Source organism: Chlorocebus sabaeus, chromosome 11 (genome assembly GCF_047675955.1).
Source record: "Chlorocebus sabaeus isolate Y175 chromosome 11, mChlSab1.0.hap1, whole genome shotgun sequence".
NCBI lineage: Eukaryota > Metazoa > Chordata > Mammalia > Primates > Cercopithecidae > Chlorocebus > Chlorocebus sabaeus.
The window spans coordinates 14331880-14356504 of NC_132914.1; the positions used below are offsets into that span (position 1 = coordinate 14331880).

The window sequence follows — 24625 nt, forward strand, 5'->3', positions numbered from 1 at the left end:
CTTCAAGGTAAGTTTATTCCACTTTCCCAGTTCTTCTAACTCTTCCTGATTAAGGTCAAGAGAAAATTCCAAGCCTTTTTTCCTCTATAGAGGCATTGATCATGTCAAAGCATCATAAATGGGGTTTTTGTTACAGATCACCAGCTCCCATGGCTTCTGGCATTCCCCTATCTGAGATCTTAGGGAAGGGCTACCAGGGAAGCAACATGGCTCAGGGATCATCACCACCCCCAAGTTCCATCCTCCTGTTCTGAGCTCACTCGATGGCCTGAATTAACTCACAGCCAGAGAGGAAACGGAGAAATTGTTCTCTATCAGTAAAACACTATAGGAAAAAGATGAAAACATGAAATAATTTAACGAGAAATCAATTTTCTCATTAATACAAAACTCCGTTTGAGTCAAAGTTGGCCATATCTGGAACCTAGACCTTCATTCATTCTCATGAATTAGTCTCTCCACTTTATTAACAAAATCAAAAGCAGCTCACTTTTTAAAAAACTGCTCCCTGTGACCTTCTGCTCATACACAAAACTGTCTTCCTAGTGTCTCATTTTGGACTAGGAATGAAAAGGAGACCTAAATAAAGAATGACCTAAGAGTTTTTACTCTTGCTCCAACTAGGGAAGTTTCTGGAATGTAAATTTCTTATGAGTCAGAGCTTATTTCTGAAGGTTCTGTTAAGCTCTTTAACTCTCCATAACCAACACATGGTTAAAACATAGAGTGAAACAACTAATAATATACCTTTGTATGTTAAAATAAGAGAGATATGTTACATATAATTATTTAAACAGAAATGTACATTTTTAAAGGATTAGATAGTTAATAGAGTTTATACAGAACCAACTAATGGTGATGAAAGGCATTTGGTAAAAAGCCAAATTTTTCATTTTGACAGATCTGTCAGTTCCCGTAGAGAACCAAATGCCCAAATCCCACACAGAAAGCTGTTTCTTGAAGGAAATATAGTATCACCCACTTTTCTGAGCCGCTTGCAATCACATCGCACAAACTCCTGAGAAAACATACATGATGTGGTTTCTTGCTTGAGCAACATGGGGGTGGAGATAGTGTCCTCTTGGGTCTCTCTGCTTTGCACAGTGCTAGGCTAAGCTGTCCCTAACAAGCTCTAGGCATTTAAATCAAAACACTTACTCTGCTGATGGAGAAGACCATGCCAGGCTTGCCAGAACAGACACCCATAAAGCAATGTCGGAACTGCCAATAGAAAAGGTGTTCGCAGATGAAGGTGATGAGGCTGAGAGCCATGGCCGCCCCCAACATGTAGAAGACCCCTGCCATGTTGTCAATGTCCAGCTGGCTGCTCATGACCTCATTCTTCTCATTGTGACAAATGCCAGTGAGCCAGAGAGCTTCCAGTTCTTCCATCTCCCCTGGAGAAAGGACAGAGAAGGAAAACAGATAAAAAGAGGAGACAGGAAAGGAGTAGAGAAAAGGGAAAAAGAGGGGTATTGAGCAAGAAAGAGAAAGATACATGAAAGGAAAAGAGACAAGGAGACAAAAAGGAAATGAAAAAAGTTAACAGTAATATTATTAATGCCATTACGTATTAATTCATCAACGTACTCAGTCAGCATTCAATAAAAACTTCATGTGAGTACTGCAGGCGCTATGAATACATGAGATGTTGCTCCCACTCTCCATTATCTAGCCTGTATAAATTGGCATATAAATAATCACAATGACAAGCTGTCTGCAGGTAACAAGAGTTCAAAGTGGTGACGGTAATTCTGTGGATAGCATGGCCAGTGGTTTTTCGTGAAGTAAGTAGGAGTTGGAAGTGGGCATGCTGGATGGATGAATTTTAATTTACATTGTACAAAAAGGCACTCCAGGCAGCAGGAATAGTATGATCGGTGGGAACACACAAGGCTTGTTTAAGGAAAGGCATACAGAACAGTTCAAACAGAAAAAGACACAGTAGGCAAAAGAAGCTGAATAAAAATGATTGATGTGAGAGTGCTAAAGACCAGAGTATCAGATTAAGCATTCTGCACTTAATATTACAGACAGTGGGGAATAACATAATCGAATGAGTGATTCAGAGAATTGCCCTTAAAATTGTGCAAAGCAGATTGGGTAGGGAGGAGAGAGGCAGAGAGATTGATTGATTCCCTAGGGCCCCTCCGATTTACTGATCTCTTGTTGAAGAAAATAAAGAGCAAAGAGGAGTAAGCTTGAATAAAATAAGACTCCCAAATTCAGACTTGCCTTCTTTACACATTGTTTAACCGTGCTTTGATTGCTTTAATTCACGTGAGATTTCAATGACCTTTTTCCACTTCACCAGATGCTAGGAAGTAGGAAGAGGTCCCAGACAAAAGGAAAATAAAAGAAACCATGTGCCCTAGAATGCATCTAGTTCTAGACAAGCAAAATTCTGAAAATCTCATGGAGAAAATTGCCCATTCCAATAGTTCTAGTTTGGCTAAAAAACGGAACTTTGTTTGCATAATCTGACTAAAGTTTTGGCAACTTTTGCAAATCATCTCTTTCTGATGGGTATAATCTCCATTATTGCCTTTGAGTGACAGCTACACTAAAATTACAGAAGCTCTTATACCAAAATGGCTTGGTAACACTCCAGCTAAAACATTCTCCTGTTTCCAATGTTAATCAAATCACTTTTCCCTTATTTTTTTTGATTAAACTATGATTCTCCTAACTAGTGGAGCAGACAACTTTACCTGGATTCTAAAAATCCACCTGTGGTCTTCTGCTTCCGATCTCATCCTTAACGGCAAACCTTCTGCAGACATAATTGAGATAGCCACTTGGCTGATGGCTGGTGAAGCCAAGTAGGGTCTGGCTGCTCATTCATAACTGAGTTAGTTTCTGTGATTCTAACAGAAAGAGTAGTTTCTTTGTACAATAAAGTGAAGAGGGATGCAGAAGACAGGAATATAATGAAACAGAAGATGAGATTTTTTTCAACTCAAGTTGGCAGTTCAGTATGCTGCCAGGATGATACTGGGGAGTAGCTGATGGTGTCTGCCTCTGAGGACCCTAAACCTGCCTCTTCCAGCTGAAAGAGCAAGATAGGAGAGCAGGAAGAATGACTAGATGGCTGCAAGTTTATTTCTCTGCCCTACCTCTGGGCACATAAACAGCAGAGACCTTCCACAATTCCATCTATTATTTTGGCCACATGTGAGATGACTGGATGAAATATCTAATATCAGTTCTCCTACTTTATCCCTGAAGGTTTGATTATAGCCTGCAACCCAGAAACAAACCTCCTTGACAAACTGCTTCAATCCTCTCCCTGCCATCTTTCACCTTGTTATGGGGTGAAAGATGTCATACCATCCCCCAAAAATATATGTGTTGAAGTCCTAACCCCCAATACCTTGGGATGTGACTTTATTTGGAAATAGAGTCATTGCAAACATAATGAAGCCGAGATCATCCCAGAGTAGGGTGAACCCCTAATCTAATATGACTGTCATTCTTAAGAAAAAGGGAAATTCAGACACAGACATGTGCAGAGGGAAAACATGCACACTGGTAAAACACCACGTGAACATGAATCAGAGATCGGTGGTATGCTTCTACAAGGTGAGGAATGCCAAAGATTATCAGCAAACCACCAGATACTATGGGAGAGGCATGAAACAGATTCTCCCTTGCAGACCCCAGAAGAGATTGCCCCTGCTGGCACTGTGATTTCACACATCTATTCTCTGGAACTGTGAGACAAGACATTTCTGTTGTTTAAGCCACTCAGTGCATGGCACTTTGTTATGGCAGCAATAAGAAACTAATATATACCTGAAAACTACATAATATACTGTGAAATGCTTTTCTGGAAATGCACAGGTTAAATAAATGGAGGAAAGGAAAAGGTTGATGTTTTGGACTGGCCATCAGTAGAGGACAAATGGGCACTTTCCCTTTCTTGAACTCACCATCTCCAAAGAGCTGCAGGATAGCAAGGTCCACCTGGCGCTTCCACCCAGAATCTTTTTGGATGGCAATGCCATAGCCAGTGGAAGCAAAGACCTTCCCACTGCCAATGGTCACCAGCTTGCAGCCTTCATCTCTGCCTGCCATATAGTTCAGCACTGCTGCATCATAGATGAAGGCATCCAGTTTCCTGTACAGGAAAAAAGCAAATCCAATGGAGGAATTTTAGAACACAACTACCTATGGGGCCATTAATATGAAGCAGTAGGGTTCCAGAAAACTATGTGGAGAATTGGTTCAAAGTAAGGTTTAAGTTGGAACTCTGCCAGAATCTAAAGCCTAAATCCCAGGCTGTTCTTTATGTGCTTTTGGGTTGAAAGGAGGAGTTCTTTTCTTCCCACTGGGAATGATGAGAATGTAAGTTGGGCCTGAAGCCAACTCATAAACTGTGTCTGAAAGGAAGAAGGAGTAAAAAGGGATCAATAAAAATAATAACAGAAATAATGAAAAGTAACCACCGCAATGAGCAACAAATAGCATGGGGTTAGATTTATATAACATTTTTCATTTCTCAGTTCATTACAGTCTGGAGTGGGGATAAGTGTAGGTGTTTGTGTTTCAATAGATGTGCAATGCTATTTTTGTGGTCAGGAAGTTTCCAGTATTCTGTCGTGCAGCACAAGGATAGAGGTGAGGGGTTGAGGTGGTGGCAGTACAGGCTTGTGTAAGAGCAGATGAGTGAAACTACAAGAGAAGGCAAAATACAGAAGAATTCAGATCTCTCAAATAAATAAATTACAGCATATAGTTCCTAAACATAAAAGAACTTCATTTTATGTATTGTGCTTTGCAAGGGAGAAATACATTAAAAAAGGGAGTAAGACCAGGCATAGGGGCAGGAAGGCATGAATCAATATTTAAAACCAACATTTAAACATATCAAAGGTAGAGGAAGAAATTTAGATATAGCTGTACAGGCAATAGAGAGGTCTGCAAGAAAGAAAAGCAACACCATTATTCCCTTCATTTTTATTAGTTAAGTCACTTTGTTAGGTAACCTATAGAAAGGGGAATACCAAAAGACCAAAGCCCTGATATGAATGAGAATGGTGGGTGTAGCAGGGGTCAGAATACCCAAAATGGCCCTACCTTCAAAGCTCAAATCCCATCTTCTGAGATATTTTGTGACCGTATCTATGGTGATAACATAGAGTCTAACAGTATTTTATGTAAACATGTATCTAGGTGCCTTTTCCAGACCTGGAGCTACAAGGGTATTGAGAGGAGGTCCAAGTGCTGTTTAATCATCATACAACAAAGAAAATGAGCTATAAGACCCCTTGACTTCCAAATCCCAACATCTATAATGCTCCATTATCCATCATCTTCCATAACTGTAGCTTGTGGAGGCCAAATGAACAAAGGGACCAGTTTGGCTGGGACTGTGCAAGCCAACACATGTGTAGGTCATGAACTCCTATGAATGGACAAACACTCCCTAGAGGACAGAGTATGTTAACACAAGCTGGCACTGGAGATCAGTCAACACATTCTTACTGTTAATTATCTAAAAACATTTACACTTTCCCCCTTTTATTTCTCCATTGTCCATAAGACACCAGAATCATAATTTTCACCTCTTAGACAACAGGTCTTTATTTCATACACGGCACAAATACCTTAGCCTTCACTCTGCCCTCCTACTTCTACATTTATTTCACTCTTACTTCGTGGTTACATTAGTGCAACTAGAAAATAATTTGTAAAAAAATACATAGAAGTAAGTAATAGCATAGGAATCTTTGTACACTGGTCTAAGTGATACTATCAAATTTAACTTGGAAATCCATAAAGAGCAAATGAAGTCTTCTTTAACATTTTATGATACCAACCATGGTATACCTAGTGCATGTGATTCAATAGTATGCTTAATAAATGTGAGAAACAGATCAAGGACTCTGAGCTTGGAAGCAGTTCTTACCCTGTTTTCAGGGAGAGCAATGCATCATCTACACCCCTCTGGTTGAACTTTCCCATGTAGGCATGCATTTCTGCATAGTTATTGCGAATATTTCTCTCTGTGCTGCCGTTGGGCACGGTCCCAAAGCGGAAAGGGGGTGAGAAGTCATTAGGTCTCTGGAACTGGAGAGAGAAAGACAGATAGAGACAGAGGGAGTTGGAGGGAGAGAGAGAGAGAAAAGTCATTTTAGAAAATGTGAAGAGACATTAAGTTAGCATTAGTGGATTTATAATGGAAGGGAACCAACTATACTTCGCCAAATACATTAGCCCTCACTCAAGAGCAGCCATTGCTATCTGAAAGCAGACTTCAATTCAATTCAATTTAGTACATATTGTTGAGAGATTTCTATTTGCCCAACCCTGACTTTAATCTATAACCCTTCTGTGTTCCTTTTATGTCCACTACACAATACCAGTGTTGATGGGCCAAAGGAATGTGCTGGTGGCTTAACTGAGGTGGACTAGTCACCTTTATTTCTAAAAATTATGTAAAATATGTATTCGGGTCTCTTAAAGGCCTAAATACACAGTCATTGGACTATTTGGCCATAGGGCCTTAGTGAAGTGAGCTATGTGGTACTCCTGAAGATAATTTGTTAAGTATCAAATATGTTTTGCTAAGAAATTTTCTTTTGACCTTCCCTGATGCACTCAAAGCTCATATTTATCCCACATGAGTTGTACGATAAACTGTACAATCAAAGACAATTTTAATTATGTTCCCTTTCTTGCTTGAGACTGAAAGTGCATCTCCAGTGCCTATTATAATAAAGTGAAACCTCTTGGATTTTCATCCCTATGACATCAGTTTTATTTCTGGCTATCACTCTGCAATGCGTAAGTCTTTATGTTGCTTCCTGAACACAAAATTTGTTCATTTGTGTCTTCACGGCCTCATATAGTCCATCTCCTCAGTGCCAACTCATCTATCTCTCTAGGCCAATTTATATCCTTCGTTTCAAAATAAAACTCAAAACAATTTCTTCAAGAAATCTTCTGTGAATTCTTTCTTCCATCAAGTCTACCCAAAAGTGACCCATCAGAACAGGTTATTCTTTGTCTAGATCACTGTAATCCTACGCATGCAATTACTCTTTAAATGTTCTAGCTAGTCTCTGATGTCATCATTAAGAGTTTAAACTCTAGATTGAAACATACGGATTGAAGACCAGCTCCACCACTTACCACTGTGTGACCTTGGACAAGTAGCATAAACTCTGTGCGTCCTGTCCTCATTTGTAAGAAGGAGATGATAATGCCTAGTTTTCAATATTATTGTGAGAATTAACTAATATAATTCATATGAAGTGCTTGGCACAGCACCTGGCACACAGTAAGTGCCCACTAAATGTTCTCTTATACTATTTTTAATTTGGGTCTCTATTCTGCATCTCCTAGTAAACTGGCTCTCTAAGCTTCTTATTCTATTAGTACAGCAATGATCGTTGTAGCTGTGCTGTGCTTTGGCATCAGAACGACAATGAAGATATTTGAAGTCCTCTTGGTTTCAAGTAATAGTACCATTTACTTTGGAGATACATTTGAAAATCTAACCTGCCAACTCAGGAGAACTCTGAAGCTTTGGAATTGCTTGGGATTAGAAGAAATTCTTTTCCTTCTTAGAATATGGGAGTTCCATGGACCACAAAATATCTCAGCACCAGGAGCCATAAATGCCATCTTAATTGCTCAGTGCTGGCCACGGTTAAAAGTAGAGTCATGCAGTGGTGTTAGGCAATCTGTGATGCATCAAACAACTACTACTTCCTGACTGAGAAAGCTCCCCCTCTGACTCATCACAGAGCTTTTTGACATTAAAAGTTTTGAAAGGGGTTATAATTTTTAAGTGGATAAAAACACTGCAAAAGAGTAAGAAAAATCTAGAGCCAAATGGGCCACTCAGGGTTAACTAGCCCAAACCTTTCATTTCACAAATGATGAAACCCAAAGAGGGTAAGTAATTTGCTCCACATCACACAGTGGCATTGATAGCTAACAGATCAGAGCTAAATTCGCCAAATTAATAGTCACTCCTCACTGTCTCCAGCAGATAGCAAGCTTAAAGTAAATAGGGATATGCTTTATTGGAAGAGACAGACCCAGAATGCTTTGCATATCACTATCAAATACAACACTTCAGATGTTTGAAGAAAGGCATTTCCCAAATCAAAAGTAGAGTAAATAACTATAGTAGACAGCAATACAACTAATTAACTCCCTTTAATCAGTAATTCCCCCACAATACTAGGACAATGACAACTATGTTTATAATGACTAAGATACTCTAGGGCCCAAGGGATTTTCTGAAACATCAATGAAAATTGCAATCATGTCCAATACAATTCTGGTATAAATGATTACACTTTAATTTTTCTGAAAAGGCAATCCATGCAAGGTATATGCAACAATTTTACATTAACTAAATGGAATCCAGTGCCCAGAGGGCCTCACTTCCTGATGAAGCTACATTATAGGCAGTTTTCATACAGCTTTTTATATAGCAATTTTTAATTTTAAATTATTTTTAGATTTCTAAATTCTGTTTTGTAACTGTATCCCTGAATAAATAAAAGGTAAGGAAATGATAAAGGGTCTAGAATAGCCAAGATCACTTTGAAAAAAGGAAAAAAAAATGTTAAAGGATTCACACTACCTGACTTTACAATTCATTATAAAGCTACAGTAATCACGACAGTGTGGCATTAGCATAGAGTCAGATCAATGGAACAGGATAGAGTGCCCACTGACAGCCACACATATATGGTACAAGGGCAATTCAGTGGAGATAGAATGGCATTTAACAAATGGTGTTGGAATAATTAGATATCTGTTTGCTAAAAATGAACTTCACTTCACACCTCATAAGATACACAGAACTTAAAGTGGATCATATACCTAAAATGTAAATGCTAGAATTATAAATCTTGTAGAAAATATAGGAGAAAATATTTGTAATCTTGAGTTAGACAGAGATTTCTTAGCTACAACACCAAAAGCACAATCCACCAAAAAAAGGTAAACGATAAATTGGAGTACATAAAAATAAGAACTTTTTGAAAGATGCAGTTAAAATCATAAAAAAGATAAGCCACCAACTGGGAGGAAGTATTTGAAAATAAATTAAAACTATTAAAACACTAAAGGAATTAGATAATGACATAGCAAGACTTATATAGTTAAGGCATCTTTCAAATGAAAATAATCAGGCCAGGTGCAGTGGCTGATGCCTGTAATTCCAGCACTTTGGAAGGCCAAAGTGGGTGGATCACTTGAGCTCAGGAGTTTGATACCACCCTGGGCAACATGGTGAAATCCCATCTCTACCAAAAATATAAAAATTAGCCATGTGTGGTGGCATGCGCTTGTGGTCCCAGCTACCTGTGAGGCTGAGGTGTAAGGATTGCTTGAGCCCAGGAGGTGGAGGTTGCAGTAAGCCAAGATTGTACCACTGCACTTCAGCCTGGGTGACAGAGCAAGACCCTGTCTCCGAAAAAACAAATAAATCATCATCATCATCATCATCATCATCAAAATAATCAGAGAAACCAAGCAGTCAGTACTGGGGAAGAAGGAGGAAGTGCTGGTCTTAAAGGCAGAGAATTTGAATTTGGATTTCAGCTTTGTCTCAGGCCAGCTGCATGAACATGGGCAAATTACTTGAATTTATGGATCTACCCTCTTTTCTGGAAGTATTATTTTAATGAATAAGATAATATGCAAAAAAATAATACCTGGCACATGATGGATTCTCAAAATTCTTAGTTGCTTCTATGGAGATGAAGTTCTAACATTTAAAATTGTCCTATGTAAGGCAATGTTCCCTAAGATTGAACATTCTTATTCTCTAATTTGTTCCTTAAACTAGGCCAGTCTGGAGGCCAACAGGGAGAGGACATTGCCCCAGAATTAGCCAAAGCAGTGAGTTGCTTTTTCTTTTGAAAATTCTTGTCTCAGCTTGGTGAGATCTGTGAAGTTTACATAAAACAGAGTTTTTTATGCAGTCAATGGAACTTGAACTGTACTAAAATTCACATTCATGGATAACTGTTTAGGGAGGCCATGGAGAAGAAGGAAAAAATAATCTTCCATATATCCTCATGCTTCCAATAAATGCCCTTGTAATAAAACTTACCCCAAGCTGTAAGGCATTATATGGCACTAGTGTAGCCTGAGTGGCAATCAGTGCTTTCTAGGGCTTTGGGAAGGAGAAAAATTTAGCACTGTCAAGAATCATAAGTCTTAACATTAATAGAACAGGGAGGCCCCTGAAAAAATAATTTTTAAACAAATTTAAAAGCCTAATGTATCAGGGAGCTCAGTAATTGAATTAAAAAACTCAGTCTGATTTCGAAGTAGGGAAATGTATACAGTACTCTTTATTTTATTTTTTTTTTTTTGGAACAGAGTCTCACTCTGTCACCCAGGCTGGAGTGCAGTGTTGTGATCTTGGCTTACTGAAACCTCAACCTCAACCTCCCAGGCTCAGGTGATCCTCCCACCTCAGCCTCCCGAGTAGCTGGGACTACAGATGTGAGCCACCACACCCCGCTAATTTTTATACTTTTAGTAGAGACAGGGTTTCGTCATGTTGGCCAGGCTGGTTTCCAACTCCTGGCCTCAAGCGATCCACTCTGCTTGGCCTCCCAAGGTGCTAGGATTACAGCCGAGAGCCACCACGCCGGGCCCAGTACTCTTTATTAATCACCTTTGGTCATAGAGCTTCCTTGAATGTGGAATCTTTTTCTAGGAGTCACCCAGATTGGAATTATCAATCAACACAGATTTGGATAGGAAAATAACACAGACAGGGAGGGCCCCATTTCATAGATGAGGAAACCGAAGCCCTGAAGAGATCAAATAAGTTGTTTAAGCCCACACAGTATAGCGGGAGGACAAGCTGAGACTTGGTCCCTGAGTATGGCCTTCCCTTTGCCAGTTGAAATGCTAGCTGAACAGTCCTACTTCCTGCCTACTAGGTAGCGAAGCCACACGCTGTAAGTGGGGCCACGTAGTGAGACTATCCTTCCTTTTGTGGCAAATCAAATGCCAACTCCCATCCTTCCCACTGCATTTAACACAGGGCTCCAAGCAATTGCTGTGAGCGTGCACTTGCACAAGGGCAAAACAATGCCAGAATGTTAAGAGAACTGTAATCTCATTTGATCCTCCTGGAGAGCAGCAGGGAATCAGAATTCAGGCCTCTGAGCTGTTCAGATCATCTCAGCCTCCATTTTAATGACCTCAAAGTGAATTAGTCTCGGCAGCCATGCAAGGAGAAAGGTGCTCAAGGGCCAGGAGTCAAGGCCCCCACCCAGAGATGAGCAGACACTAGAGTCCTGGACTCTTTTGGCTGCCACCTCCCCACTAGAGAGCTTCTCATACAGCCTGCTGGAGAAAGAAAGGAAGAGGGGAGCAAATCAGGGAAGTACAGATCTGGTCCATTTTTAAAATTGTTAAATAAAAATATAAATTGATTTTCCTATGAGGCATTGTAAGTCATTAATAATTGCCACTCTTATTCAATACCTATGTATGTACTGGGTATAAGTTACATTATCTCCTTTAACTATGATAATTAAAATGCATCCATTCATTTGGCAAATATTTGCCCAGCATCTATTAGTGCAGGAGACTGTATTAGGAACAGAGATACAAAGATGAAAAAATTCAGACCCAGTTTTCAAGGAGTTTCTATTACAGAAAGTCAGAAATATAGATATTCATTCAGTTTTTCATTCATTTACTTTTTCATTTCATTCATTTATTCATTCATTTATACAAACATTCAGCAAGTATTTGTTGGTGTTTATTGTGTACAGAGGAGGTGCTGAGGATGCATTATTGCAGAAGAGTATGATCTTGCCTTCAAGGAGTTCACATTATAAAGAAGAGAGACAAATAGTAAGCCTGTTTTTTATTTTTTAAATTTCTAAGCAATCTTTTGTAGAGATGGGCTCTCTCCATATTGTAAAGGTTGGTACTGAACTCCCAGCCTCCCCTAGGGTTGACTAAAGTCAGCCACAAATTATTTGCCACTCTATGAAAAAGAAGTCCATGTCCCCTCCCCACTTGATTCTGAGCTGGCCTAGGTGACTTACTCAGCCAGTAGAAGGTGGCAGAAGTAACATTCTGGAACTTCTGAGGCAAGGGCAGAAGAAGCTTTGCAGCTTCCACCTTGGCCTTTGGGAACCTTGCTCTGAGGGAATCAGTGTACCATGTTAGAAGTCCAACAACCCTGAGGCCACCATGCTGGAGATTCCACCTACAGGTGCTCCCATCTGCAGTCCTAGCTGAGCCCTGGACTTCTATCCATTCCAGTCAGGGCACCAGGCATTAGATTAAAGCCATTACGGACTCTCCAGCCCAGCCCAGCCTAGCCTCCTACTGAATATCAGTCAATGCTACACGAAGTAGAAGAATCACTCAGCCAAGCCCTACCCAAATATCTGACCCACAAAACAATAAAATACAATAAAATCTTCTTGCTTTAAGCCACTAAGTGTTGGGCTAGTTTGCTGTGTAGTAGCCCTAGTTTGCTGTGTAGGTGATGGAAACTCAGATGATTTCAAATAGTGAAAATGAAGTGCTAGGAAGAAATTGAAACAGTGTAATAGGATAAAGAGTGATTGGTAGGAGAACAAGTTTAGACTGGCTGTCCTGAAAAGGCCTCTCTGAGAAGGTGGCATCTGAACTGAGACCTGAATGCTAAGAAAGAACCAGGCATACAAAGACCAGGGGGAAAGTGTATCAGGCTCAGGAAACAGCAAATGCAGAGGCCCTGACATGGGAGGACAAGCTTGGTGTGACCAGGGGCTATAAATAATGTGGCGGGTGCTATGAGCAGCTGTGCCCCCCCAGCAGTGGGAGAACAGAACACAGGGGCTGTCTCAATGGTATCCCAGAGCCTGTGCACTGGGGCTAAGACTTAACCATTTGAACAAGAGGAGCAAAATGGTTTCTAGATAGAGACAAGTGTTCAAAGACACAAGACGGCGAGAGAGACTGGGCATGATCAGAGACCACAAGCAGCTTATCGTTGCCAGAGCCTAGCAGGTATGGCCATGGTGACAGGAGGTTGACACAGCTGAAGAAGGAAGCAGGGCCTGGATCACAAAGAAAGTTGAATTCTGTGCAAAGGAGTTTAAAGTTCATTATCTAAGGGATGAGAAACAGCAGAGCTTCTGGAGTTAAGCTGCCTGATTCAGATTCCAGGTATGCCATTGATAGCTGTGTGACCTTGATCAACTCACTTAACTTCTCTGTACCCCAGTTTCTACATTTGTACAATGGGCTGCTAATAGCACCTACCTCATAAAGTTTAAGTATTCAACTAGTCAATCTGGGCAAAGTATTGGCACTGTGCCTGACTGATAAAGATACGATGTTAGCTATTGTTACTATCATTATTACTAGCATCATCATCATCTTCATCATCACCATTGGAGGCAACTGAGGAACTCTGCCAGAATGCCAAGATTGGGTTTTTGTGTTAGAAAAAGTCCCCAGATGCTGGTGTGAAAAACAGGTTGGAAGGAGTAAGATGGAGAGATAAGAGCTGAGGAGGCCCTGAGCTCTGGTGAGGGTATGGGTGCTATAGTCAGATAAGAAGGAACAGACATATCATCAGATATGTCCCTACACTACTAGCTAACATACAAAACCACAGAGGTGCACACCATTGACATATACATTTCCTGAAAGGTTTCTAGAAGGAGGCTGAATTGAAGCTGGCAGGGAGGGTGGATTGGCTTTGGAAGGGTGAAGATGGGGTGTTAACATCAATTTACACTAGAGGAACGCTCTGCTTTAAGACTCCTCCTCCAACCTGGTTAGTTTCCAGGGTGAGAATGAAGAAACATACTTTGAGGTCCTGGCACCAGGAGAAGAGCACGTTCTGAAAACAAAACCAAGAATGTCCTAAATACTGATGGTGTACAAGCAGTGGTCATTCTGACCACCAGTCAAGGCCATCTCCTGATCAGCTGTCACACAATCCCAAGGACGATGATCAGAGTCAGATCCGGTGAATGACAGCACAAAAATGAAAGCAGCTCTGCTAAAATGAAGAGGATGGTGAGGAACTTCCTTCTTGGGTAGTTGGCTTCCCTGCAAAATGGCTCTTCTCATTCAGTCTGTGTCCCATCAGCATATGCAGATTAGGACAAACAGGTGCTGTGACCTTGCAGAGGTGGATATTGGACATCCTATTTGCAGGGATCCATCCATATGAGATATGGAATCTGGGGGCTTTTGTCTTCAAAGCTTGACAATCCTACACATAAATATTCATTCCATTACTTCTGATTTTACATTTGCATCACAAAAAGAATCAATGCCCAAATGCCACTCAGCCCTTCCAGGCACCCAAGAGAAAAGGTGGGAAAGGCTTAGGAGATGTGAATGGCTTTGGGCCTGGGTTACTAATTATGAGGTGGCAGCATGTCAGAATTCTGAAGACACCACATTTTTACCTATTCAGCACCCTCCTGTTATTATTGTTATTGTCATTACCCTATTTTATATTTTAATAGTATTTTTAAATTATTAACTTTTATTGTCATGAATTTTAACCACGTATGGAATCTTGCAGTCACCACCACAATCAAGACACAAAACAATTCCATTACTCAAAAAGCTCCCTGGTGCCACTCCTTTCAAGTCACACACTCCCTTTGCTCTTAACCTCCAGCCACTCTATCCCACAATTTTGCCTTTTCTAAAACGTCATATAAATGGAATCCTATAGTACATAACCTTTTGAGACTGGCTTTTTTACTTATGATAATGCCTTTGAGATTCATCTCCAGGCCTTTGCATGTATCTGCAGGTCATTCCTTCGTATTGCTGAGTAATATTCCATTATGTGAATGCACCAGTTGATCTATTTATCTATTGAAGGACATTTGAGTTACTTTCAGGTAATTGTGAGTAGAGCAGCTGTTAACATTCATGCACAGGTTTTTGAGTGAACATGTTTTCATTTCTCTGAGGTAAATATTCAGGAATGGGAGTGACGAGTCATATGCCCCATGCTCCTAAAGTCTTTTTACAGCTCTTCTATCTTTCGATCTTCTCAGTTTTTCCAGGAACTACCAAGCAAGTACAGCAACTGATATTATCTTCCTTAGCCCAGGGATGTTGCACCAAACTGTGTTGCCCATCACTAAATCTTCCACAATAATGCCCTATGGCCCAACTAGGGTGAAGGGATATGTATGTGTGACTCCAGACTCTGGGCAGCATCTGAAGAGGGGAGGAAGTGACTGGAGGAAGCACCCTCTCTCCTCTTCTACCATGATCCCTTGTTGGGCCCAGTGGGGGAAGAAGAAGGTCAGGTGACCATACAAGGAGTAGACTTTCTGAAAGCATGAACTCCTTCACTGTTCCACGGCCCATAAGTGCTTGGGACAGATGTGAAAAGGAGGTAATCTGTGTTTACATTGAAAAGACAATTTTGGCCAGGCATGGTGGTTCACGCCTGTAATCCCAGCACTTTGGGAAGCTGAGGTTGGTGGATCACGTGAAGTCAGGTGTTTGTGACCAGCCTGGCCAACATGGCAAAACCCTGTCTTTACTAAAAATACAAAAGTTAGCCAGATGTGGTGGAGCACACCTGTGTCCCAGCTACCTGGGAGGCTGAGACAGGAGGATTGCTTGAACCTGGGAGGCAGACGTTGCAGTGAGCCGAAATCATGCCACTGCACTCCACCCTGGTTGACAGAGTGAGATTTTGTCTCAAAAAAAAAAAAAAAAAAAAAATTTAGTGATAAAACAGTAAACACATGGGTTATGGGCTCAAAGATCTAAGTTCAAATCTGAGCTCTTATTACACCACTTATTAACGGTGTGACTCAATAAACAAGCCACTTAGCTTTGAAACTGAATTTTAACAATGTTCCAAGAGGAGAAATAAGGTACAGCATCCCACTACAAATCCTTCATTTCAAAACATGGGGCCCGGAGTGGCCCCCCAAGACTCCCTAAAACAAACTGGTTGTGGATGTGGTGAAAGATTAGAAAGTTAAACCCTTCACCTTCACGAAAGAATCTGGAATGGAGGTAAGAGGAATACAAAATAATTGTTATATTTCATTATAAAGTATTCATTGGAAAGAGTATTGTTCAAATTCATTCAAAAGGCATGGCTGAATTATGGAAACAATAACATTACAGAATGTAGTTAGAAGCTACCGGTATATAGGAAAATTGCCCAAATTAACTCTGTTCTCTTCCTGGGCCGCTGATGAATCTGATGACATTTCCCTACTGCCAGAAAGGGAGTTGGCATATAATAAGCATTCAACACCTTAATTGTTTCGGCTCTATTCCTCTTGTTATTAACATTAGTGCTATAATTGCCTACAGTGGCAAACACCCTCAAGTTCACATGTAAAGAGACCTGCACTTGGATGTGGAAGGCTGGTAAGTGGCCTTTCTCCTGCCTCTGGCTGTGCTGTCATTGGAGGATGTGTCTTCACAGCTCTGGATGCTGTGCTGCTGGGGAAGGAATTTTGTGCCTCTCTGAGCTCAGCGTGGAGCTGGGGTTCTATAATAGGCCTTAGACGGGTGGGGGTGGTGGGGACTGGAACTTCTCCTGTCATCACCCTCCTGCTGGGGCCAAAACAAAAGCTTGCAGCAAATAAAACACCAGTTCTTCAGATTCCTGGAATTTAGTTAATTATCAGTTTTCCTCACAATGATGGTTTTAATGCAATAAAGCAGTCATTTCTTTTGTATATTATAAAATTTGGATACATAAGCCTTAATATTCTATGAAATATTTCATAAAATCAGATGGCATATTAGCTAGCTGAGGCTTGGTCCCTGAGTTTAGCAAAGCCAAGAAAGTGGGTTTATTCTTATATTAACTACATTAACTTTAACATATCATAACCTGCACCTTGAGGTTTTAGGTGTTTGGCAAAGTCTTGTGTCTGGCCATAAAATATCACATCAGTAGCACACAGTTAATGGACATAAGCCACACACAAGCCACTGAGCTCTGAAATAAAATGAAGCAACAAATACAATCCCTACCATTACAGTTTAGCTGGAAATAATAATGACGATAATCATATAATGCCAGCAGCAGCAGCTAATGCTTCTACAGCACTTACTATGTGTCACACAATTTACATATAGTAATTCATTAATCCTCTCATTGATGCTATGAGGTAGGCATTATTATCCCCATTTAATGGACAGGGAAACTAATGCACAGATAGTAAGTAATTTGAATAAGGCCATACAGCTAGAAACTAGAGCAAGGATTCAAATGCAGGGTTCTCACATTTAACTGTAAAATACACCACAGGGTTCTGTGCAAATGGAATGGATGCTCAGAAAATGTATAGATTAAGGAATCCAATGCCTGAATAAGTATGCCTATCCAATGGGACATCAGGAAAGGAAGGGCTATGGAAGTTTAGAGGGAGAGAAAATCATTACAAAAGGATACGGTTGGGGAGGCTGCACAGAGCAGGCAGAGATGGAGCTGACTCCTCCAGATTGGCCAAGTTTATCCAGGCAAAGAGGTCTGGGAGGGTGATGGGGCAAGTGAAATGGCATGAGCAAAGCACCGGGATGTGAGCATGGCATCTGCACTGACATTGGGAGGAATGTTTGGCACCCAGATAGAAATCATCCCATGGGGCACACCAAATGGTCAGACTGAGGAAGGACACTGTGAATCCCACAGTGCTCAGGTGTAGCTATCATTCAGCTAAAGCAGCATGGCTCGAAGAACAGAGAGGTTGGAGAAGGGACATTTACTGGAAAACTAAGAGCCTGGACTATTTTCAGAGGGAAAATAATGGGAGAGATAAACGAAAAAGGCATCAGAGTGGAAGCCTTGACTGAATCCAAGTCTGCCTATGTATTCAGAAGAACAAAGGAGAGGAGGTGGCAGAGTTAGCCTCATCCCCACCACCTCCTCTCCCACTCTCCTCCCCTCCCACTCTCCTCCCCTCCCACTCTCCTCCCTCACCCACTCCTCAGGAACCACACTGGCTTCCTTGAAGTTTCTAAAACTCACAGGCAAGCTCCTATCTTCGCATGCTCTTCTCTGCCCCAAAAGCCCTGGATATCCGCATATACTGATCCCTCACTAACTTCGGGCCAGACTTAATTGCCTTTTTATTTTTTGCCCTTTCCTCCTTAGAATGTAATATAATCGGCACAGTTTTGGTCTGTTGTGATCTCTACTGTATCTCTAGTTCCTAGAGATACAGTATCCAACACTTAGTAAGCTCTCAGTATGAATGAATGGGTGACTTAGAATGAATGAATTGAATTGCACATGTGGATATATTTATTATATGAAAAACTCCATTCAAAGTGCACTATTCAGCTGTTGATACATTATCATGCAACACACAGTTGAGCACTAACATTCCTCAGATCTAGTGCTAGTCTAGCATCTCTGCTGAATAAGGAGTTAATGTGTCCTAATGCCAGGCGAGGACATCTTTCCTGGCACTTTCTCCATTTTTCCTTCACAAAACATATCAGATCTGAAATCCCGCAAGAGCTTGTCAGATTTAGGACTTGACAATGCATATGAATATTTCTTTGGCACCAAAAATGTGACAGAGTTAGAGATGATTATGATAACATGGAGATGAAGTGAAACAGAGGCATAAGGACAGAGGCATTTGAGTTTTATCCTTAAGTCATCCTGTGCGTGACAGGTGGCCTTCGTTGAGCTCCTTCAACCTATTCTTACACAAGACTGTTACAAAGAGGTGTTATTACCATCCACTGCACTCTACCTCACAGACCAACCTGGGAGGGTATGAGGGATTGTTCCAGATATTTTATAAAAGCAAAGACAAATGGCCTTTAAAGAAGCTTTCAAGTAAAGGAGACAGATGGATTCACCATGGAAACTGGGATTCTGAAGTTGTACCAGGAGCTCCAGCAGCTCATAAAATTTTGGAAGAGATAAAGAAGGTTACTACCAAGATTTCCACATGCAAGATGCCCCAGTGAATTTAGGGTGCTCCAGTTAATAGCACCATCACCTGAGGTTCTAATACGGTATCAACATCTTCAGAGAAATGAAGCTGGGGTGGGGTGGAAATGTCAAAGACCTATGCCAGGCGGGGGCCAGGGTGAGTGAGGATCCAGCAACAGGCAAGGCAGAGGGACCCGTGTGTCTCTGCCCTCCTGGCAATCAATCAGATCTGTCAGTTCCAAGTTGAGGCATGGAAATGCCGGCATGTGCACTTACTGTCACATTGTGACCCACTTACAGCCCAGTAGAGCTTCTTCCTTTGTTCAATAAAGTCAGCCCTATGTGAGGGACACTCTGGCTTATGGAATGTCAGTATGGGGATGCAGCCTGGCGATCCTACCACTCACACTGCATCCCCATTGGGGTTCACAATGGACCATTACAGGAGAGGACTCCAACAATCCTTTGGTAAAGAATCTTATTTAACCTTGACACAGTATTTCCCCAAACTTATTTTCCCATAGATTTTTTTTTTTTAAAAAACTAGCCATTATGTTTCCCAGAACACTCATAGGCTATGAAACAGTTTGAGAAATGCCGATTGAGCAACTTTCTCCCTGTACAGAAAAGGAAACAGAGGCCTGGGAAATTCATTACCTCTCCAAGACTAAACAGCCATTGCCTGCTCCTGTCCCCATCTCTTTTTTTTATTTAGTCTCCACACATGTATTGGGTTCCTACTCTGCACCAGGAGCTGCCCTTAACAGTCGATAGCAAGACACGGCAGACATTTCCATGTCTCAGGCTTTTAGGACTAATGGGAGGCCAATGTACTTCAGTTGTCCTTAATGGAACTCCAATTATAATGCAAACATAATTATTACAAGTTGACTGCTACAAAAGTAAAACATCAATAACCATGTTGGTAGAAAAATGAAGTTCAATTTTTCCAGTTGACTAAGGGTTAAGCCACAAAACTTTTACTTTCAACCCTTCTGATGAAAATCATTCTAAACTATAGTCATTCAAACATATTCAGTGAGCATCTGCTATGTGTCAAGATACAGGGAGGGGAATGATATACAGAAATTAAGACACAAAAGACCATAGATGGTTTAGGACATTATGTACTTATTCCAGGAAAATCCTAGAAACTATCATTACTTTTAATAATTTCTTTACATAAACTTTCTTTGTTATCATTTATATCTTTTCCCCTCTAAAGGTGGCAAGGGTTATAGTTATTTTAGGGTTGGTTACTTTTTGTTAAAGAAGTGATATTTTCCTATGAAAATAGAAAGTACTCAGCAAATGCTTAGCTGATTGGGAAGCCAACACCTCACCATTCAAAGAACAGGGCAGGCTTAACACATGCATACAAGGAGGGGACTCCTGTGCCTGTCTCACACAGGAGCCGAGGAATAATCAGGGGCTTCGAAGAAGTCATTGCCAAATAGGTCCTGAAAGAACTTTATAATTTAAGATCTGACAAGCCACATAGCAGCACAGTTAGAGACCTCACTTACTGTTCTCTTCTGAAATACCTGCCCAATTTAGATGGTTTGACAGGAATAGAAACCACAAAGTGAGAAAATTCTATCTGAGATTCTAAATGTCAAATATTTCTTATCTACATTACCCTCTCTTTCTTCCCCTTCAACCATTGGTCATGAAACTATCTTTCACTGTTTCTCAAATTCAAATGACTAATAAAGAGTGAAAAGTACTGCCTTATGCTGTGGACACCATATGAATTACATAACTGTCTTCTTATTCATTCATTAATTGACTAGCTGATTAATTCATTCTTCTATCAATATGTGAGCACCTATATGTACGAGACCCTATTTTAATTACTGCAGATACATTAGTGGACAAAACAGACAAAAATTCTTGCCTTCATTGAGTTTACAGTCTAGTATGAAGAGACAAATATTATAAATATGTTAAATATTAACATATCACACCATATAATATATACATTCTATTAATGTAAAAAAAGATAGAAGGACAGGGAAGAGTAAACATTCTTTAGATCCTTTTCCAGATTTTCAATCAGATACTCATCTGGTGGCCTGAACTTAGACTGGTCATTCCCTGGAAACTCTTGTCTTTAACAATATACCACTTGTAAGCACCTTCCTCTCTGAATCTAGCCCAACTAGCCTGGTCTGATGTAAATTTTCTTTTCTTTCTTTTTTTTTTTTGTATTGTTTTTGTTTTTGAGATAGGGTCTTGCTCTGTTGCCCAGGCTGGAGTGCAGTAGCACAATCACAGCTCACTGAAGCCTCAACCTGGGCTCAAGCAATCCTCCCACCTCAGCCTCCCAAGTAGCTAGGACTATAGTTGCATTCCACCATGCCCAGCTAATTTTTAATTTTTTTGTAAAGACAGATTTTTGCCTTGTTGCCCAGCCTGGTCTCAAACTCCCGGGCTCAAGTGATCCTCTTACCTCAACCTCCCAAAGTGCTGGGATTACAGGCATGAGCCACTGCACCCAGCTGAATTTTCAGAGGAACAACTTCAAGTTTACATCAGAAAAACATATTAACATTTATTTTTTTCCACTTAAAATCAGAGGTCCTGTTTCATCCCAGGCTTGCAGAAGATACTTTTTCTAGAGTAAGCAAATGGGTTGAAGAAATAGGATTACTGGTAGAATAGCTTGCCTTTGATTTCTAATATGTATTTGGGAAAATAATCTAGATGAGTCAATTTCATACTTACTTGGTTGGTGCAAAACCAACTGAGGTTTTTGCCATTAAAAGTAATTACTTTTTAATCGCAAAACCGAAGGGCAAAAACCGCAATTACTTTTGCACCAGCCTTAATATAGTTTAAACATGCTAATTAGAGGGAAACAGACTCACTAATTGGGATACTTCCTCACCTACCTAGTAGGAATTTACTCACAAATGGTCTTATGGTCTTATCGAACTCCATAATTTTATCATGAGACCAGGCCACTGAATCCTTTTCATGGTCTGAAATGTGCATCTCTTTGTCAATGGATTACAGAGAAGGTAGCCTACTTCAAAATGATGCTTGAAATTCCAAGGCAGGAGCTAATTAACAAATGGAAAATGTTTCTAAACCACAGCAAAGAATGCTGTAAAGTAAAACATTTCTCTTTTTCAAATAAGAGGCTCTATTACTAGGCAGGTGAGATATTTGGTGAAAGGATAGACATGACCAGTTGTTGGGAGTGTGGGGCAACTTATTAAACACACAGGGAAGAGTCTTATTTTCTTCAATAACTTAAGTGACAGGATGAAAAACCTGCTCTTTAAACCTGCTGTAGGCATCAAATTGGATTGGATGGCTGGCTACTTGAGAAATTGAATTAAACATCAAAACAGTAAGTCTGGCCTGACAAAAGAAGATGTGAAAAGGATGAAGTTCAACTAGGGAGCATACAAAATAATTCTCACAGGAGGTAAAACCACACTGCACTAGAGCTAGGAGGGACAGGAACAGGCTTTGTCAAAAGCATGCTCGAGAAAGACCATGGAGTTCTACCTGACCACGTACTGCATGCATTCGCAATGCAGTGCTGCTTTTTAAATAAAGAGCCTATAACTGGATGCTAAAGAGTAGTATGTGGAATGGATGTGGTCAGGCTGTGTTATACACCAGTAGGAGGGCTTCTGACCACAGTGTGCTCTTTTCTATAACTCACAGCAGAAGGTTAAGAAAATGATTAAAGGTGAGGGGAGCAAGTCTTCTTGTAAAAGATTAAGACTAGATTTATCCTTGAAAGGAGCAACCAAGGAAATTCCTCTGTTGTATTTACCATCCTATTTTTTAAGAATGAAGTGTCTGCCTCCCTCACTAGACTCTGAGAGTAGGACTGTTTCAGCATATCTCCAACATCTCACAAGGTAGGGGTTCCATGACATTTTGGGACATACTTATACTAAAATCACATTCACAATATATCTGAAAGTCAAATTTAACTCGGTGCCCTGTATTCTTATTTGCTAAATCTGTTAGCTCTATTCAAAGGTTAACTAGCAACTATTCAATAACTATTAAGCTAATTGTTGTTATATATTAGCTATTACTGTAAAGGCAGAGGATATAGAAACTTTTAAAATCCAGGTAGATGATACAGCAGAGGCTTCAGTTAATTCAAAGAAATGAGGACAGGAGCAGGATTTTGGTAGAAGGTAGAATCTGAGTTGAACAAGGGGCTTACAAGGTGATTGAGGGTGGCAGTTTCTAGACTCTTTGAGATGACAAAACAGGCTATTGATCTTTTTCTATTCTGAGGGCCTCTAGGCCTTAGCTATGGGCAGTCTGGCAGATGCTAAGGACTCCTGAGATAGACTAGGTGGTTGGACACTAGCCTTAGTACCAACAAAAAGATCAGAGATTATATGCTTATGTGGAACTGTTCTGATTTTCCTATACTCTGTTCCAGTAAGTGCTATGTAGTAGATACTTAGAATCTATCTGACGAATGAATAAATGAAGAGTAGGCGGTGAGACTGAAAAGCAATGAAATTGACTTGTATCCTTCATTCAGAGAACATCATTATATGCTAGTTGCAACTTACAGATACACAGGAGAAGTCACATTAATAGCTAGTATGCGTTAAGAATGAATTTGCCAGCAAAAACCCTATGTGGTATAGAGGTTGGAAGAAGAGCTCTCTGGGCTGGGAATGGAGAAGAGGAGCTTCAGGAACTAAAGCCACTGGGACTCAGCCTCTCTCAAACTCACATCTAACTTGAAATTACTATGAATTTTCCAAATGGCAAGGGGCCTTCATAGAGAGTATTTCCTTCAATAGTGGACAGATTATGATAGACTATCAAGTATGGCAATAAAAACAACTTTTATTGCTAAACACAGTAGTTAAAATGGGTATTAATTAAAAACTTAGAAGTAATATAAATTCTCTGGCTGCATCAATACTTTGCAATGAAACTAAGGTTCTTCTTTAAGTCTCCGAGAGAGCTTGAAGTAGAATAAGTTAGGTTTACTTTTTCTGAGTGTCTGAAAGAACAGACAATTCTTTGGCAAAACATGCCATGCAAGCAGGGAAGGCTTTAAGAAAGACCTAGTTTTTAAATTTTTATTTATTTATTTTAAGTTCTGGGGTACATGTGCAGAACGTGCAGGTTTGTTACATAGGTATACACGTGCCGTGGTGGTTTGCTGCACCTATCAACTCACCATCTGGGTCTTAAGCCCGGCATGCATTAGGTATTTGTCCTAATGCACTCCCTCCCCCAGTCCCCCATCCCTTGACAGGCCCTGGTGTGTAATGTTCCCCTCCCTGTGTCCATGTGTTCTCATTGTTTAATTCCTACTTATGAGTGAGAACATGTGGTGTTTGGTTTTCTGTTCCTGTGTTAGTTTCTCACTAGTTTGTTTAGAATGATGGCTTCCAGCTTCATCCATGTCCTTGCAAAGGACATGAACTCATTCTTTTTTATGGCTGCATAGTATTCCATGCTGTATATGTGCCACATTTTCTTCATCCAGTCTATCATTGATGGGCATTTGGGTTAGTTCCATGTATTTGCTATTGTAAATAGTGCTGCAATAAATATACGTGTGCATATGTCTTTATAGTAGAATGATTTATAATCCTTTGGGTATATACCTTGCAATGGAATTGCTGGGGAAAGATCAGTTTTATAATTTGCCCACTCCTGTGAGAAACTGTTTCCTTGGGGTAGAGCCCAGTAGGTGGAATCATAGTTGAA

At 40.4% G+C, this 24625-nt stretch overlaps 1 protein-coding gene across 2 annotated transcripts in view; it reads right to left on the reverse strand.

The window, feature by feature from the left end:
* Positions 1 to 24625, reverse strand: part of GRIN2B (glutamate ionotropic receptor NMDA type subunit 2B) — a 432541-nt gene that overhangs the window by 16659 nt on the left and 391257 nt on the right. For both annotated transcript variants that reach the window (XM_037990318.2, XM_007967728.3), the window contains 3 exons: positions 5912 to 6072; positions 3933 to 4120; positions 1159 to 1397 (listed from right to left, as the gene is read on the reverse strand). In XM_037990318.2, coding sequence (XP_037846246.1) covers positions 1159 to 1397; positions 3933 to 4120; positions 5912 to 6072 — 588 coding nt within the window. The remainder of the gene's footprint in view (positions 1 to 1158; positions 1398 to 3932; positions 4121 to 5911; positions 6073 to 24625) is intronic.